At 34.2% G+C, this 19613-nt stretch overlaps 1 protein-coding gene and 1 pseudogene across 6 annotated transcripts in view; both read right to left on the reverse strand.

Moving 5' to 3' along the window:
- LOC143900399 (uncharacterized) overlaps positions 1 to 19613 on the reverse strand; it is a 68631-nt gene that overhangs the window by 11093 nt on the left and 37925 nt on the right. The window contains exon 5 of one of the 5 annotated variants that reach the window (XM_077411690.1): positions 3731 to 6021. The exons of 1 other annotated variant lie outside the window; for it this stretch is intronic. In XM_077411690.1, coding sequence (XP_077267816.1) covers positions 4344 to 6021 — 1678 coding nt within the window. In that variant the 3' untranslated portion in view covers positions 3731 to 4343. Of the gene's footprint in view, positions 1 to 3730; positions 6022 to 6790; positions 8451 to 9638; positions 11934 to 11963; positions 14848 to 19613 lie in introns of those variants that run through there. 3 more of the 5 variants (XM_077411696.1, XM_077411692.1, XM_077411689.1) reach the window with 3 other exon arrangements.
- On the reverse strand, positions 14923 to 17058 carry LOC143900403 (uncharacterized; annotated as a pseudogene). Its single transcript, XR_013257780.1, has 2 exons — positions 15606 to 17058; positions 14923 to 15507 (listed from the first exon to the last, which is right to left on the reverse strand). The product of XR_013257780.1 is annotated as an uncharacterized LOC143900403 (transcript).

Genomic DNA, 19613 nt, shown 5'->3' on the forward strand with positions numbered 1-19613 from the left:
AATATTTGAGTCAAACATCCCCGTTGGTCTAAGTAAAATGTTTTGCTAAGCGCGAAATAATAAATTACATATACTATACTTTCAAATACATAGTTACGTTGTCCTAAAAAAATATTTAGGACAATAATCCCGTAATAATGCGAACGAAAGTATTAAAAGTTTCGCTTCTTTACTCTGACTAGTAAAAAAAAATAGAAATAAAAATCCAGTATAGGTATAAGATCATAAAATTTATTAAAATGTAGAAATCTTTCTCCTAATACAGTAATATCAATATTTCCTCCTTCTTGTAATTGTACTTGTTACAAATTCTTTTAAAGCTAAAGATAAGTGGACACAACACACGTCTCAACTGCGTTCTTTATCTTCTTTAAAGTGTTAATTCTTTTTCTCCACTTTCGTCTTCAGCAGATCCTTGATAAGGTGATTTACCGACATCGTGGGCAGTCGAGGCAAAGATCCAGGATAGTTTCTTCTATACGTGATCAAGCTTCTACGTGGAGTTTTAACCGTAGACATCACAGATGTACAACCTGATGCATCAGTAGATGCTTTGATTGATTCACGTTCTGGATCGTGAATCTCTTAACCGTGCAGCTCTACACGGCATTATATCGGTGTGACTTCTCGGTGTATCACTTCTTCAGAAAATCCTTGCTGCTCAAGATCTTACCGCACGTGGCAGACGATGGCCTCCCGATTATTATGTAGCTTGCGGTGTTGCTCCTTCTTCGTCGCGAATTTCTTTCAGTACACGTCCCAAAAGAACTGATGACCGTAGGTACAATTTACGCGATGTCTATTAAGGGCAAACAGATTCTGGTGAGTTTTACCGTACTGGTCGCACATCGTCTGGCGGCTACTATTGTATAAGCATTGCATATACTTGTGCAGATCTCTCTTAGTCTTGAAGTGCCTGCAGTTGCAAACGTTGCGTACATTGTACGCCGTACATAATTCTGATCGTCTGTATGTTTTCTTAAATTGTACCCTTGCAGGTCGAACGTTATCGCGCGGACGATGTCGCAAAAATACTTTTTTAAAAGTGTGCATTTTTTCGATATGTTGTCGCAGTTCGTCCTTCAAGTCAAAAGTGATGTCCGCAGAAATGAAAATTCTACTGACTTTTCAACTGCGAAGCAATAATAAAAGTAATGAAGCACAAGTTTAAACGTTCTCACATGACTTCTCTCTTTCCTCTGAATATATTTTTTCATCATAAACTTGCACTTTGTCCTGGGATGATGCGGCTTATTCCTTGACATGCTTTTCGTATATAGGCTTGCTTTGAATTGAGATTTTTCTGCGCAATTCTCAGAAGATTGCAACTGCGACAAACTGTTCTTTGTCGACCTTTAAAGAACCGATAGTATCGATTATACCCCTAAAAGTTTAAGAAAAAACATTATTAATTATTAAAACCTCAACACATCTGGTTAATACAAAATATACTTATCTCTTATTGTGACTTTACAAAATGTTTCGTAAAATCTGAATTGTCTTCGAAAGTAGCACAAGTACGTAAAAGTTTTAGGCATTAAAAAATGGCTGTTAAAACGGGATCATAATCTTATAATATTATATATATACCCAGACAGCACAAATGTCCAAAATTGGTAAGATTAAAGACGACATTAAGACGCCTTTTAGACATCATATCTCATACGACCTTTTAAAGATATCTTTAAGACGTCTTATGTCCCGATTTTGGATATGCGTGCTGCGTCTGGGTATATATATGTACGCATTCTTTAATTAAATATATATTGTCTAACTAAATTTATTATTATCTAAAGATACTTTACAAAAAGTGTTGTCAAAAATATTTATTTGAAACGGTAATCTGTATTCTTGTGCACATATCTTACTAATCTAATTTTATTGAACACAGTGTTATCTTCGAAGAAAACTAATACGCCTTTTATGTAAAGCCATTCAATGCGCTATTGCTTATAAATTAATATTAATGTATACGCCAGAGAACATGTATTGTGTGTATGAAGAAATCGAAAGTATTTTATGTGACAAGATAATTATTAATGTAAATAAATTATTATACTTTACATTTTAAAAAAGTGATTATGCTCTTGTATACGTAAGAATATTGTTTCTCCACACATAATATAACAGTAAGATATTAATAGAGAAAATTACTTACTGTACAATAGATACAAAAATTTGCCCACAATAGAGCAATTACATCATTTATTATCAAATATTGTACTATACTCAATATTCTCACGATATATCTTTCAAAAAATTATGGTTTTATTATAAACACCAATAAGAAATGCTGATTCTGAAATAGCTAAAATGAAGAATTCAAGAACATTAATAATATATTTTACAGAACTTATCCTTATTTTGGTATCCTGTTCGGTGAGAAAATAATTTTAAGATTGGAAAATAAAATATCTTTAAAATAAAAAAATATTTGTATATTAAAGATATATATATGTCAAATATTATATATATATAATTTTTTTTTTTGAAAATACATTTAATAAAAAATGCAATATTGTGTGTGTATATATATATATATATTGCATTTTTTATTAAATGTATTTTCAAAAATATATTTCCTGACTAAACAGTTGAAATTAATTAAGCCACTTAAAAGATAAAGATAAAAAGATAAAGGCTTATTTCAATTATTTCAATAAAACAAAAACATAACATTTTTTTCTTCTTATAAAAAGATTATTCTCTGAGTCATTTTAGCACCATTTAAAAATCAAAAAGTTCTGATTTTTCCATTTTTATATATATGTCATTTCAGTTTAATCTATTCTTTAAATAACAGAAAAAATAATTAAATAGGCCGAATTATCTTATATTTCTATCTAATGGCTAAAATTTTAAATTATCGTGACACTGCAAATCCGAATTTTTTATACCAGTACAAATAAAGTAATATCATCATACATGCATAAAGCATACGTATAAAAAGATATTTTTATAAAAAAAAAGAAAGAGATAATAAGATAGTGTATATATAATGAAAATTTTATATTTATCTTCTGTAAAACAATGTTGCATTAAGCGGAAAATTTACATAACTTTTTTACCAATTGTACTTACATTATTTTATGATTGATTTATATTATTATGCCTAATACGATTCTTTCTCTGCTCACAAAATCAGCACTTGCATTATTAAAAATATTTTATTGAGCCATTTTTAACCAATAAAATAGCGTTTAAAAAAATATTAAACAATATCAAATCAAAACTATCAAAATAATTTACGTTTCTTCATTAATTTTAATACGTCATTTGACCTATTGGCGATGTTGCATGTGATTCACAAAAATAAATGTTGTATTTTCATTATATACTTTCGTAATGTGTTTTATTGGCTCAAAAAAGTACAAAGTTTTACTTTGGTTGACGATAAATATATCGAGAGACTGAAACGCCGACAGAAGTTGTAAGATCGCTATTCTTCTATTCTATTCTATTTTAGAAATATGTAATTTACAACAGCTAGCTATCTATCTATACATTTTTCTACCTATTTATTATATGTATATCAGTTACTCTAAAAAATTTAATCAAATTTTGGATATAAAGATATCATTATGAATCACAAACTTCGAAAACTTGGTGGCATTCTTGTTTTCAATGGAATACTTCTATTCTAATAAGTATGTTTTTATTCCTTAGTACATTACATTACAATCACTTGGGTTATTTTAAAATTAAATTTTAGAGCAATTTTTTTATCTGGACGACATACACACATATATCTGTATAACGTAAACTATATTTAAATTTTAGCGAATAATTGTGGAAACATTTTGTGAGTTGATAAAACTAAATTTAAAAACACAATTAATCAACTTAGAGAAATTGGCATCATCGACAATTTGCTTATTGATGCTTTCTTTTTCCTAATTTTAAATTTCCAAAATAGTAATACCGCAGAGTTTTACAAATACTTTACTCTCCGTTTCTCTCTATCATTTATCATCTTTTGTGTTTTGCTTCAACTTTCTCATTATTTTACAATTGTCACAAAAACGATACGCAAGAGAACAAATAAATAACAAAAATCGGATAGGAAAGAGTAGACAGTATAGAGACAATAAAAAGTCCGATAGTATTATTAAAATCGAGGTATCGCAATCGGCTGTGATAAATAATATATAATCCTTCGCGTAAACATAAAAATTCCGTTTGAAAGTTTTGCAATTGCCGCCCGAGATGTTTTTAATGTTTCTGTTCTAAATTTTCTCGATTGTCCTATCATTATTTTATAACGATCGTGTGCTTGTGTTCTCTTAGACACTAATATAAAAAAAAAATTTCGACATATATAACAACATGATGAACTAAAACGTTCACATGTCATCGTCGAAGTTCTCTTTCTTACACCCTTTACTTTCTTGCACGTATCCGTCGGTGAACTCTTTAACGATATCCGCGATTGGCATCACGGGCAACGGCGGATGCGGGCCAGGGTGAGTTTTTCTATGGCAGATCAATCCTGGCTTTTGCGTGAACGCTTTGCCGCATATGTCACATACAAACGGTCGTTTGCCAGTATGGATAAGCAAATGCTGGCGCAGCTGTGACCTTCGCGCGAAAGGTTTACTACAGATCATGCAGGAATGCGGCTTGCATCCCGTGTGCACCACCATGTGCCTCTTGAACGAGTCTTTCTTCGTGAAGGTCTTACCGCATTCCGCGCAAACTATTTTGTCGCGTTGCTCGTGCTGCGTCAGCAAATGCTGATCCAGATTCTCTTGCGTAACCATACGTCTCTTGCAGATGTGACACTCGTACTTGGGCTTGTAGTGCGCCCATTTCTGATGCACATAGAGCGAGCCGCTGTTAAGGCACTGCTTGCCACATACATCGCACTTGATCGGCTTCTCCTTATGATGGAATCGTATATGATTCGTTAGATCCCCCTTGACCTTGAACTTTTTTGTGCAGAAACTGCACTGGTGCTCGTAATTTTCCGTATGCTTCCTCGTGAAGTGGGACTGCAAGGAATGCTTCGATCTGCAAATAAACCCGCATGCCGAGCAAGGGAATTTCGTGGCGCTAGGTCGTTTCCTGGACCAAGTATCGTGCTTCCTATCCAGATGAGCGACGAACGAGCTCTTCTTCGGGGTTCTAAAGCCGCACACGGCGCATATGTAAGCGCCATCCTCTTTTATGCATATCTTCTTCTTATGACTCCACGCTACGTGTTTCCTGAAGGCCAATACCGTGTCGAATGTCTCCGAGCACAATTTGCATTTCACTATCTCACTCGGAGTCTTTTTCGGAGAAGGCATTTTCGGAGGTGTTGCATTATTGCTATAAGGTACGCTAGGCTCATCTACCATTGCTTCCTCAAGATATTCTACTTCTCCCTCATCGTCATTTTCGTCATCTGTCTGATCTTCGCTCGCTTCCGTGTCTACCTCCGGGTTGGACGCAAGTTTCTCGATAGTCACCATACTGCCACTCGCTTTCGTGTCTACCTCCGGGTTGGACGCAAGTTTCTCGACAGTCTGAACGATACTGCTACTCGCTTTCGCGCCTACCTCCGGGTTGGACGCAAGTTTCTCGATAGTCACCATACTGCCCTGTACTTTCACCTGGTATAAATCTCCAACCGTCTTATCATCTACAGTTCCGCTGATGCCGTTTAGTGTGATCGGCTTTATAGCTCCTTTCAGTTCCTCTATTTCTTCAACATTTCCATTAAGAATGCTCTCAACGTTGTATTTCTCGTCCACAGAATCGTATTCTTCTCCCTCCAACTGACACTCCTCTTTCACCTCTATACTAATGTTGTCATATTCCATTTCCTCTACTTCCTCTTCTAGCTCCTCCCCTTCTACTTCCTCCCTTAATTGCTCAACCACTTGACCTCGTATATCCTCGTCCGGTAAAGGCGAATCGCCTTCGGGTACAAACGCATAATACGGCTTGCCGTCGAATTCCAAAATTTGCCACTTCTTCATCACCAGTGATTCATTGTCAAAGATGAAAATACCACGAGGATTGTACGCGCCTTGGTGCCTGAAACATTACGGAATGAAATAATTATTAGAAAGAATAATCAAGGTGATTTTTATCTACACCGTGAAAAATTATACGCTCTAAAAGTCATTATTTATCCCATATAAATTTAATCACAGATCAACGAAGGTACTCACAAACGGAGAGCTAAAACTACCTTTCTTGTTGATCAGCATTGTAGTCCGTTGCGACCTACATTATGGCAATCACGAAACTGCCATAAAATGGGGAAAATTCAAAAGAAAAAAACTATTTGTACAAAATAAAATATTATTGTACATATGTACATATCCAATATATAAATCAATATATTTATTTTAACAACTTAAGAAATATGTATCCATTCGAAGCAAGTATATATTTCTAAATAATATGTTATATTATACTTAAAAAAATTAATGAGAAATAAAAAATGTGTTAAGTAATAGATATATTTAGAACATAAATAACAATAGGATATGAAACGTAGATATTTCATAAATTCATAATGTTCTTTTGTAATTACATGGCTTAAAATTCACGAAGTTGCAATGCTTAAAATACATAAGCAATTCTTAAGTACAAACTAGAAATCAAATAAACGTCATAACATAACTTCACAATTTACAAACACTTCATTTCATTTTTTAGAGTTTTTGCGTGTTTTTAAATAATAAAATATTTTATTTAGACACACACACACACACACACACGCGCGCGCGCGCGCGTGTGTGTGTGTGTGTGTGTGTGTGTGTGTGTGTGTGTGTGTGTGTGTGTGTGTGTACAGTCCGACTTTTCAAAAAACCGAACCAAATCTCAAGGTAAATCTTTTAAATCAAGTATTATAAACACAAATTTTCAAGTTGTTTTTTCAACGCGACTTATTGATGACAATATTTTTTATAATACTTATCTCTGAGATAATATATTATAAGATCATATATTATATCAGTATATTACATAAAGTGATGAATATATTAAATTTAGTAACATTAAGTCTATAAAACGTAAAAGTATTATTTTATTATTGTATTAATAAATTGAAACGGGAAATAAGAGAAGCTTTTTATCTCGCATACATAATATTGGGAAACAATAACTTTCGCATCATTACTATTTTATTGTGAACTTCGTGATTCTCTTTTAACTTTGCAAATAAAAATATCTCAATTCTGTTCATCTTAATTATTCATATCTGTATATCAACGCGGTTGTGCGTTACAAGCAAATGCCTTGCACTTGTGTAGTTTTCTTTTTGTCTCAGATTTCAATCAGCCTCAGCAACATGCCTTTTACTGCACGCAGACGCGATTACATTATTTATCTATTTAATCGTCACATGAGATAAAAGATATAAAAGACGAGAATCATAGGTATAAAGCACCGACGTTCAAGCTGTGCTGTTTTATTTCTTGGTAAACTCCTTTACTATGTGGTCGATATGTATCACCGGCAGGGGCGGCAGAACGCCCGTGTGAATCTTCCTATGGCAGATGAGACCGGCCTTCTGAGCGAACGACTTGTCGCACACGTCGCACGCGTAGATACGCTCGCCGGTGTGCAGAAGGAGGTGCTGGTTCAGACTGCTGTGCCTGGCGAACGCTCTGTCGCAGACCGTGCAGATGTACGGCTTGTCGCCCGTGTGGATCCTCATGTGCTTCTTCAGGTCGTGATTCTCGAAGAACGTCTTACCGCACTCCTCGCACACCGACTTCTCCTTCTTCTCGTGCTGCGTCAGTATGTGCTGATTTAGATTCTCCTGCGTAACGAGGCGCCGATGGCACTGCGGGCACTCGTACTTCGCCTTGTAATGCGCGTGTTTCTGATGGGTGTACAGGCTGTGGCTGTTCCGGCAGGTCTTGCCGCAGACGTCGCACACCACCGGCTCCTCCTGATGTTTCAACCGGATGTGCGTGGTAAGGTCGCCCTTGATCTTGAACTCCTTGCCGCAGTAGTTGCACGAGTAATCGTAATGCTGGGTATGCTTGCGGACGAAGTGCGACCTCAGGGTCTCCTTGCGAGAGAACACCACGTCGCAGACGATGCAGTTGAACTTTTGCCTGCTGCTGGCGAACCTATCGTTGTCCGCGGTCCCCTCGTGCTTCTCGGCGAGATGCGCGATCATCGTGGATCTCTTGTTGCAGCGGAAGTTGCATTTTCCGCACGAAAGAGCTTGATTTCGCGGCTCTGTCGCGGTGAACGCAGGATTCTTTTTTACGCCCGTTTCGCGTCCGCGGACGATCCCCACCGTGTGCGTGAGCTTGTGCTGTTTTAACAAGTACTTGTTCTTAAAGTGTCTAGGACAGACGTCGCAGCCGAACGAATTGCGTTTTTCTTTCTCGCAATCTTTCTCCTGCGATTTCTTCTCTTCTCGGCGTTTGGAGACCGATATTATCACCGATATTCTGTTCGACGTCGCTTCATTGACAGAGATATCCGCTGTCGGTTTCCTACAACATTACGAAGACATATCTTTATTACGGTTCTACAGTTGGATAGTATACAGATCTTGGACTACTTACATTCAAATATAAAATTTACGAAGACACATTGGTACGAGCGGAATTAAAATTATTTCCACCCCTCTGCTCGGGGTTAAAAAATAAAAATTTTATTGATGTGGGATGCTTAGGGGTAGAATAATTAAGATATATTTATTTGTACACAAGATTAAATATAATTAAGTACGTTATGTACAACAAAACGGATTTAAGCCAGCCTAACTTTTCTAGAACAGACTGCTAAATATATAGCATATCAACATAATCTTATAATATATAGATATCATTTATATAACATTCGAAAATAGATTTGAAAAAAAGTGTTATAGCAGAATAATCTGAAGCGTAAAGCGTAAATCAATGAATTTGTAGTAATTATCTTTACTTTTTATAGATATCTTGATCGCTCTTACAATTTTGCATATCACGGGAATTCTTAGAATTAATTATAAAAGGGAAGAGAGAAGTTAATTATTTCAGAAAAATCAATTGCAATTATTTCCAAATTAGGTGGAGATCTCTTTATCGTGTATAAAACTGAAGATATGTCGCAGCTTTAAAACTACTATTTTAATACTTTAAAAATATTTTTAATTATCTATCAAAATTAATACACGTCGAAAATGTTAGTCTGTGATAATAAGATCTCATTATCATAGATTTCTCTTCATAAAGATAAAAATTATTTTAAAATCACCCAAGTGACCTTCTTGAAATAAAAGATAAATATTAATAAAATGATTCCATAAGAACATTTGATCAATTCTAATTACTTACGCTACTAATCTGAGACTAACTAAATAAATAAATAAGACACATTTCTTTGCTACTATTTTATGAAAACAAGACTCAAGAACGGGAACGTCTGGCTCCAATTTCTGTAAGCACATCTGAAACTGTTTCAATATGTAAATCGTTTACTTCAGAAAGATTGTAAATTCTAATATATAATTTATTATACTTACATGTAATTGCTGATCATTATGTACCATTTCTGTATTGTATAAAACAAATTTGTAAAAGCATTTTATTAAAATTTATCTGTCATAGTAAAGAAAGATTGCATGTGAAAGAATAATTAATAAGGTATTATGAAGAGATATTCGATATTAATTTTCAAATAAATTGTCTTCATCATCGAGATACAGATTATTTTTATTAAAATACATTTTACTGCTTATCACATGGTTATAACCTATATCTCAACACATGTTATTTCATATAACAATTGTATTCGTCATAAAAACAAACTTTACATACATTTGTGTGAAGATTGTATACATATTACTGTATAGATATTATTTCTAATAGTTTTCTAATTGTGTGAAAAGTATCGATGATAAATCAATGTATCATCAGTAACATCATTTTAAGGGTAATTTTTCTTTGAAATCTTTTCTTCAATAATATCGGCGATAAAAACATTTCTTTTTCGAAATCTGTAATGTTGGAAATAAAAGTCTCAGAAAAAATATAAAAGATCGGAAATAATAATCTATAAATGTCCTAATTCAATAAAAAGCAAACAAAGTAATCTGTTTTATCTTTCAATATATGTATACATGATGGGGGAGTGGTTACACTTTAAGTGGTTACACTTTAAATGCCCCACACACTATCGTTTAAAAATTTGAAAGCACTATTTTTTTAAAGAAATATATCATATGAGAAACTTTACTGTCTGTTTTAACTATTCAACACAGTATTATTTCTAATCATTTTCCAAGAAAGTATTTCATTTAAAGAATTTTACCGAGTAAAAATGCTATGCTATTGTTCTGTTGTTACTTACATATTTATTATATTTTACTCAAATCTTGAAAATCTTGTTCTTCCTTCATAACAGAATAATGGCATGTGTTCATTCGATAAAATTCTTTAAATAAAATACTTCCTTGGAAAATAATTAGAAACAAATAATACTGTGTTGAATAGTCAAAACAGACAGTAAAGTTTCTCATATATTTTTTTAGGGGGAAGTATTAGCACCACTGTTTTGTTTTTCTTAAAAACGTAGTGCTTCCAAACTTTTGAACGGTAGTGTATATATACATATATATAAGATAAATTTAGTAAATCAAAGATAGCCAATAAAAGAGATAAGAGATAAACAATAAAATTAAATTTCCAAACTGTAATCTCGAATTTTTCATATACCTAGCGATTAAGTTTTACAATTTTTGACCTACACTACCAAATCACTCCTTCTTCATAAAATCATTGAGAATATGATCGATGTGCACCACCGGTAAAGGAGGATGCACTCCAGGATGAGATTTCCGATGACATATTAATCCAGGTTTTTGTGTAAAGGCTTTCCCACAAATATCACAAATGTACGGCCGTTTCCCCGTATGGATTAACAAATGCTGCCTGTAAGCAGTTCTACGCGCAAATGCTTTGCCGCAGATGTGACAGTCGAACGGTCGATCGCCGGTGTGGGTCATCATGTGCTGTTTCAGTCGGTGATTCTCTGAGAAAGACTTGCCGCACTCTTCGCATACGAAGCTCTCTCTACGCTCATGCTGAAGCAAGATATGCTGATCTAGGTTCTCCTGCGTAACCATACGCCTCTTGCAGATCTCACATTCGTACTTGGGCTTGAAATGCGCCCATTTTTGGTGCACGTACAGCGAATTGCTGTTGGAACAAGTCTTGCCGCAGACGTCGCATATTATCGGGCTCTCTTTGTGCTTGAAACGCACATGTAATCTCATGTCGCTCTTAACTTTGAATTTTTTGCCGCAGTACTCGCACTCGTACTTGAACTCGGATCCGTGTTTACGATCGAGATGCTCCTTCAGCCGTCGTCGGCTTGGACATTTAAACCCGCAAATGTCGCACGAGTATTCCTGCGGCTTGACGGTTTTGAGTTTGCTCCTCCGTTTAATCACGCGTTTCGTAGAATGTTTTCTGTTGATGTGCGAGTTGAAGGTCGATTTGTTGGTGCTCTCGTAGCTGCAGAATTTGCAGCTGTACGTAATATGCTCTACATTTTTTTCTTCCTGTTCGTGAACGGTGTCCCGATGACACTTTAACATCTGCATTACGGGAAAGCAAATGTTACACTCGTCGCAAGCATAGACCTTGCTGTCTTCCTCATCGTAAGGCTGATCTTCGTCCGTAATTATTATCTCGTCCATCAACATATTCTCGCTTTCTACCTTTATTGTGTAAAACTTTTTCAACGTGTCTGTATGCGGCACATTGTTGTCACTTGTAATTGCGACGAAGTTTTCTTCATCATCAACGTCGATTTTCAATATATCATTATCCTGTTTCTGATCACATTCAGTCTCTCCTGTTATTTTTGACGTCTGATTTATCGGAAGAAAGGCATAATAGAGACATCCTTCAAAATCAACTACTTTCCACGGCTGCATTGGAATAGATTCTTTGCCATACAGAAAATGTCCATTTCCATTTACGACCCTGAAAATCATACAATATGTTAGTTGAGATTTTTGTTATCAAATAAGAAAGGTTTTAGAATTTATCATTTATTTCGCAATTTTTTATCCCTTTTATGCTTCCAAACAAATGTTTGATACTTGAGAATAAAGAATCATTTTATACAAATGGATAAAGGTGCACATTCCAGATAAAACATAAGTTTTAGATTTTGTTAGTTATTTATATATCATTTTCCAATAATTTCTTCTAATCTCTCAAGAATTACAATCAACGACGGGATAATCATACTTATTCCTAGTAGTAAGCGAAAACTCTGTTTTGAAGTAACTTACACGTTCTGTAACGTATATTTGCTGAAATCACATTCGGTTATAGCTAATCATATAAGTAAATCTAGGGTATAAATACTGCGCTATACATAAGAAAATATATATACCATTCAGATATTAAGATTTAAACACTTTCCTGCAATAGATTTATCGTACTTTATACAAACGCGAATAATTGTACGATAATTTTATGCATACCCATATTTAGAATATAAAGTCTCCAATGGAAAAATAACAAATAAATTAATAGGAACAATTAATGAGATTTTAACAACCAATTGCTTTGTGAATATCATACAAATATAATTTTATTTTGAAACTTAAAATCAAACAATTCTTCTTTAATCAACATAACGTCCAATAAACAAGTCAGACAAGGTAATAATATGCATAACGAAATACAAAGCTTTAGAAAGAGATTTTGTTCAGAGAATTTGACATAATGCATACACTAATAATCTAAAAAAAATACGTTTAAGGTTTATTTACTTTTACATATGGCAATGAAAATTCTCTGCAAATATGTCGAGTTGTTTTATCGCATAAATTGCTACATAATCATTACCCCTAGATATCACTGGATGAAAAATCGTATAATGAGAATATCTCTTTTGTATAGTACATGAATATCAGTTACAAGCACATTTATCTTTTATACATTGTTGTCACCTATTCCTCGAAATCATTAGTGCAAACTTTACGTCAATCAATCACCGCGTGAACCGTTCATAACGTCGTTCAAGATATGATCGATGAGGACGCGCGGCAGAGGCGGGTGAGAACCCGGATGTGACTTCCTATGGCTGATCAGACCCGGCTTCTGAGTGAAGGCCTTGCCACAGATATCGCACACGTACGGCCTGACGCCAGTGTGGATAAGTAGGTGCTGCTTGAGAGCTGTTCTGCGGGCGAAGGACTTGCTGCAGACGGTACAGCTGTACGGTTTGTCCCCGGTGTGGATCCTCATGTGCACCTTCAGTCTGCTGTTCCGCGAGAACGTCTTGCCGCACTCCTCGCACACCACATTCTCCCTGCGCTCGTGCTGCTTGAGCATGTGCTCATTGAGGTTCTCCTGGCTGACCATCCGCCTCTTGCATATCTGACACTCGTATTTGGCCTTGTAGTGCGCAAACTTCTGATGCACGTACAAGGAGTTGCTATTGAGACAAGTCTTGCCGCAAACGTCGCAGATCACCGGCTGCTCTCGGTGGCTGAAACGTATATGATTCGTCAGATCGCCCTTGACCTTAAACTTCTTACCGCAGGTCTCGCAGGAGAATTTGAAGTCGTCCGTGTGCTTGCGCGCGATGTGTATCTTCAACTCATACTTGTTCTTGTTCTTATAGTCGCACTGGGTACAACAGAACAGTTCCGGCTGCGCGTTGCCATCGCAGGACCGTGACTCTTTGTGCTTCCGCTTGATGTGAGAGTACAGCGACGACTTCTTGGCAGTCTTGAAGCCGCACTCGTTGCACGCGAACACCTCGTTGACATCCCCCACCTTGTGCCGACGTTTATGAGCGTACAGCGTGCTCTTCTTCGCGCACGTGAAATCGCAGAGGTCGCAGTGTTCCTCGATGGCCGGCCTCTTCTGACTGGGCTTTTTCTGACTGGGAACGTCGGCGGCGATCGCCGATGTCTCGTTGCGTTCCTCAACACAAACTTCCTGTTTAATTACCAAGTTGGAATCCACGTATGAGATTAACGCAGTTCTCTTAGGTGTCCCGCGGCTGTGCGAGCAATCCGATTGACTCGTCTTCTTCGGAGATGTGTAGTTACACTTCGTTATTCTACGTTTCTTTTCCGCACAGCTCGCGTCTGAATTTTTCTTAGATCTCTTATGATTCTCCAAGTGAGACATCAGAGTAAAGCCCCTTTTACATTCAAAATCGCATATGTTGCAAGCAAAACTCGTCATATTCTTGTTCTTGTGCTTTCGCATGTGCCTGCTCAGATTCGCCTCACTCAAACACTCGTAACTGCAGATCATACACCTGAGCTTCTTCGGATTTGTTTTGGCCGTGTTTTTCTTGTGCTTTTTCTTTACATGCGCATTCAAAGTCGCCAATCTATTACAATCAAAATCGCAAAATGTACAAACATACTTTGCTCTCTGTAAACGCTTTCGCACCTTTAACTGTTTGGATTGTCTTCGAACGGTCATCTTTAAATATCGCACATACTTTTCTCTCAGGCGTTTTCCATAAAGCCATAAATGCATATTGTGCGTTATTTTGTGGCGATTCAGCATAGACTGCATGGGAAATTTTATATTACATTTGTCGCAAGTATGACCATCAATGACTATCTCGCGCAAACGCATCAAGGAGTTCATGCAACTACCGACGCTGCATCCGCTGATTTTCTGATTGCTCTGTTGAGCTTCGGCCTCTTCAACTTTAATAGCGGTTGACGGTAGTACATTAAGTACCTTTACATCTTCCTCAGCTTTATCGACGTCGTCTAACATCGGTATTAACGAATAGCGCAGTTTACCACCGGCATCAGCGTGCTGCCACAGTCTCATCGGTATCGAATTTTTCCCGACAATAAAGCAACCGGAAGCGTCCGTCTGCAAGATCTTCTTGCTGCAGTTTTGTTCTCTAAAACATATTAAAATACAGCGGTTAGTTTCAATGATGTTGTTAGGACTTGAACATCTCAATCACTACTTACTGCAGAGTCTAAAAGATGTTTCTACAAGAAAGTTTGGATACGATTAAATCTCGTGGAACTATTGTATGATTCGCAAAAATCGCTAATTCATTCATCTTTCTGACTTGAATTGAAATTGTTCATTAGGTTTTTTTTTCTTTCGGAATTAAAAGAATATCATTTTATTAAAATTGATTCTAACAATTCAAATCTGCTTATGTTATGTAAAAAAAATGTATATGGTATAAATAAGAAGTTGTAAAAAATTATAGAAAATAAATTTCGGATAACTTAATACAATACAAATAATAAGAGAAATACAATACACCTCTTAATAAATATAATCACTTCGTAGCAAACATGTATATTATTAGTTTAAGTTCCATCTTAACTTATCAGCTCATATTTTTTCTTGTATAATACCGAAACAAGTACATTTATTAATTTATTACAAAATTAAATACATCATTACAAGTAAAATAACTTTACATGATTAAAATTAAAACATACATATGTACATAGATCATCACATAAAAAATCACATTACACTCTAACGAGTAATGTTAAATATAGAACAGCTCTTCACACAGATCTTTCGTATCACGATTCTACAAAGATTTTATAATTATGTGGTATACGTATAACAGCCATCTCACAAGTTATTTTAATATCTTATAAGATATGTTTTCTTGGAATCCTGATTTACTTTTGTTGAAGCTACTTTTTTCCAAGAGGCACAGGTGGTGACAATAAGTGCGCATCTGAATGCTTCCTATAAATGTACGGTTCGATGCTTGTATGCGTTATGTGATCGATTAAATATCTTTTCGAGATAAACGCTTTGCCCCATACTCTACAGTCGTAAGTCTTGCAAATCGTGCACATTGCTGTCAAGATTCTTCTGCGTCAGAACCTTCTTGTTGCACCGCCGCAGTGAAACTTGTACTCGTTTAAATTTGCCACTTTCCTGTAATTGTAAAAGGAATAATTACTCGTGTAGAATCTCCCGCTAATATCGTACATGTGCTGAGAACCGTTATAAGTGCTGAGGTGGAACTTGAGGTCCCATTCCATCTATTCGCAAACAAATTTGTACTCGTCGATGTGCCACTTGATGTAGTGTACCTTTAAATTGTTCTTCGTTTTTTGCCACGATAATCGCACTTGCTGCAAATCAACGCAATCAACAGACGCATGACATTCATCGCCTGATGGGTAAGTCGGTGTATCTTCAAATCGCTTGCTACTACTACTCTTGCCGCAAATTGTGCACTGAAGAGATGATAGAAGCTGTGTTTACTCGTGATATGGTGCAATATTTTGCTCTTTTGGTCGAACACTATTTGACAGATATCGCACATATAAGTCTCAGTCAACGAGTTTCTCAGGCGACACGCACATTTCAAATTTGGAATATAACACTTTAAAGATGTCATTTAGATGTTTTCAAGACGTCTAATGATGTGACGTTTTTAAGACGTCTTATTTCCCAATTTGAGACATTATGATCACTGGGCATCTTCTATTATATGCGCTTCGTTGATGTGAGACAATCTGTTGTTGATGATAACTTCCCTGCGCAATTCGTTGTTGTCTTCTGCCACGTCTCTTTTTATTAAATTTCTTAAAAATTTTACTAAATCAGTGAATATTTTACGATCCATCTTCTTATCTCTAACGCTTTCAGATTTTGCTTTACTATTGACATCATTATTTTTCCAAAAATAAATTTACATGAAATTTCACGTGCGGCAACAGATTTCCTAAAACATGAATTACATAAAATCAATATCATGAACACTATTAGAAATCTTTCCAATTATATAATTAGAATTATATTCATATAATTATAAGCAAATACATATACATAGAGAAAAGTGCCCTATTATGAGGCAGAATCCAAATATGAGATATGTTAAGCTAAAAGACCCTATATAGGCCCTATCTGTTGATTTCACCATGAAAAAACCCCGCCATCTCATATTAGGATCCTATCTCATAATAGGGCACTTTCCTCTATATATTTTAATTAAATATCCATTACATTAAAAAAATAAAAAAAATACAATTTAATTTACTAATCATTACAAGTAAATTTTCTTAAATAATTGAATATTCTGTACTGCATTAAAATAAAACATGAGCACATCCATATACGGAGTTAAATACACAAAAATATTTTGTTTAATATTTTTATATATTTTGCATTTAATGCAGAAAAATTTAATTATTTAATAAAATTTATTTCTAGAGTAATAAAAGAAATAAATTGTATGTTATATATACACATATAGTGTCCCATTTTCAAAAGTATGTTTAAATATATAAGAAACATTGCGTAAAAAAAAAAGAATTTTGGACAAAAGTTCAGTTTTGAGGGAAACATAAAGCATTAGCGTTATATATAGAGTTACAATATAAGTTAATAGTGCAACCTCCAAAAACACTTCATTAATTAAATGAAACACATCCGCGCTACATATTTACATAATAGCCCATATATCAGCCCTTTTTAGGGCTACATGATGTACAAATCCGATCAAGCAACCTCCTCGCGGTACACATCGGATAACGCTAATGCTGGTGATTCTAAAACTTTAATGCCTCATAACTCAAAAAATTCTGAGCAAAATTCAACTTAATCACAGTGATTTGAAAAGGTTTTGTTGTCAGCTACAAGAATCTACAATAAAAAATTAAAGTTTTCATTAAAAAATTTCAATGTAATCTTCATGTGATCTTGATGGGAATTGTCACGGAAAATAAAACTGAGTATCACTTTGTGTGCTCTTCAAAACCAAACAATTTTTGAAACTTTTTTTCAAAACGCGGTTTTTTATATATTTAAGCATATTCTAAAAAATGGAACCGGGGTTATATGTATAATATTGTAAAAATGTGATGCACTTATAAAAATAAGTTTAAAAACTATATCATTTAAAATAATTATTCTAATTATATATATATTTAATAATTATAGTATATTATATATAGAGTACATAAACATATACATAAAAATGTCACATATAATTAGAATTAATTTGAAAAGGATATTTTCTAAACTGTGTGTGTGCAAGAATGCGTTACATTTTTTTTATATCTGTCATATACTTGTCAGTACACAGCTACATTCGTCTAATGCTTGAATACTGTAACAATAATTCATAATTTCTTCATCACATATTATTTCACAAAAATGTCTGTTTAAATAATAAAAACATAATTATATAATTGTACCATAAAACATTTGCAGTATACACTTATGTCTAAAAATACATAAATATATTGTATGACAAAACAGTTATTTTTGCATGAACTTAGTTAAATTTATTAGTTTCCTGGTTATAACAGAACTTTTTATATTATTTACTCTTGTTATTAATAGATGCAAATGGTAAAATTTTTTTCTGACATCTGAATGTTCTTTCGTTCAAGAAGCGATAGGATTGGACGTTGCTTTACTCGCAAATCGTCAGATATATCAAGCGAATTTTTGAATCCATCAGAAAATATCTTTAGCTTAATCAAGCTTGTGTGTGAAAGTCTTGTCATATAATTAAAGTAATTTAAAACGACCTGACTGGCAATATATATAACGTCTTTCCGATATGAACATTGAAAACTCTTGTCATATACATATGTAAACAAGGCTTCCTGTATTCAAATTCCTTTATGTTGAAAATTAATCTTACAGAAATCGCAAGATATTCTTTCTTCTGCTTGAGTTTCGAGATTTTACAGCAGCTTCTGCCGTAAAATTAAATTTCTTTTGTAAATGGTCGTTCAACTCTTTTCTTTAATATCATGTTGCTCCTTTTAGTAGAATGTGGCTTTTATCATATTGTCCGTCGCAATCTAAATAGCTAAAATACGTACGTATTTTGATAATATCATATGTGTTTCGATAATATTAATTCATAATGTTAAAATACTACATATCACAAATACTACATAGCAAAATCTATATATAAGCAGCTTACTGTATCTTTGAGTGAACAAAACAAAAACATGTATTAAAAACGTTCTTTACTTTTCAACTTATACATCAATATTCTTTAACGTGTATTCTTTAAAATGTGTTCTTTAACATTGGATATTAAACCTTAACTATATGTTTCATAAAAAAAACAACGATATGAGAACATTATGTACATCATAAAAAGAGCATACATACAGATCACACATTCTTCACAGATTATTTAATATAGCTTATTATTGCTTTTATATATAAAAGCTATCATAACATGTTTTTTTTTTAAATTATAAATAGTTTAAATGTTATTTACCCGCTGCGGCAAATACCCACAGGAGTTTTAATACATGTATGTACTGTATGCTTTACAGTTTACATATTTGATTTACATACATTTGCTTCAACTTCAGTGTATTAATAAAAATTACATAATCCTTTTTAAAAAAAGTAAACAAAAATGTGTGCTAATTAATAATATTAAATAGACATATCTTGCCTTATTTCCAATATCAGTAGCCATTGCATGTAACAAGAATACCAATTAGTTGCATACATACATAACTATATATACATATATAGATTTATTTAAAATTATTAGATCTTTCTCTAATATACATATAATTCATGTATAAACATTAACTATTTAATGTAATGTCTGATTAAGCTTTTTGGAAATTTTGTAAAAATAAAAATATTATTATTTTAATTTAACCATTTGTTTGTAAATTTATCTAAGAGCTT

Source organism: Temnothorax americanus, unplaced genomic scaffold, assembly GCF_048541705.1.
Source record: "Temnothorax americanus isolate GAGA-0224 unplaced genomic scaffold, ASM4854170v1 Scaffold3, whole genome shotgun sequence".
Lineage (NCBI taxonomy): Eukaryota > Metazoa > Arthropoda > Insecta > Hymenoptera > Formicidae > Temnothorax > Temnothorax americanus.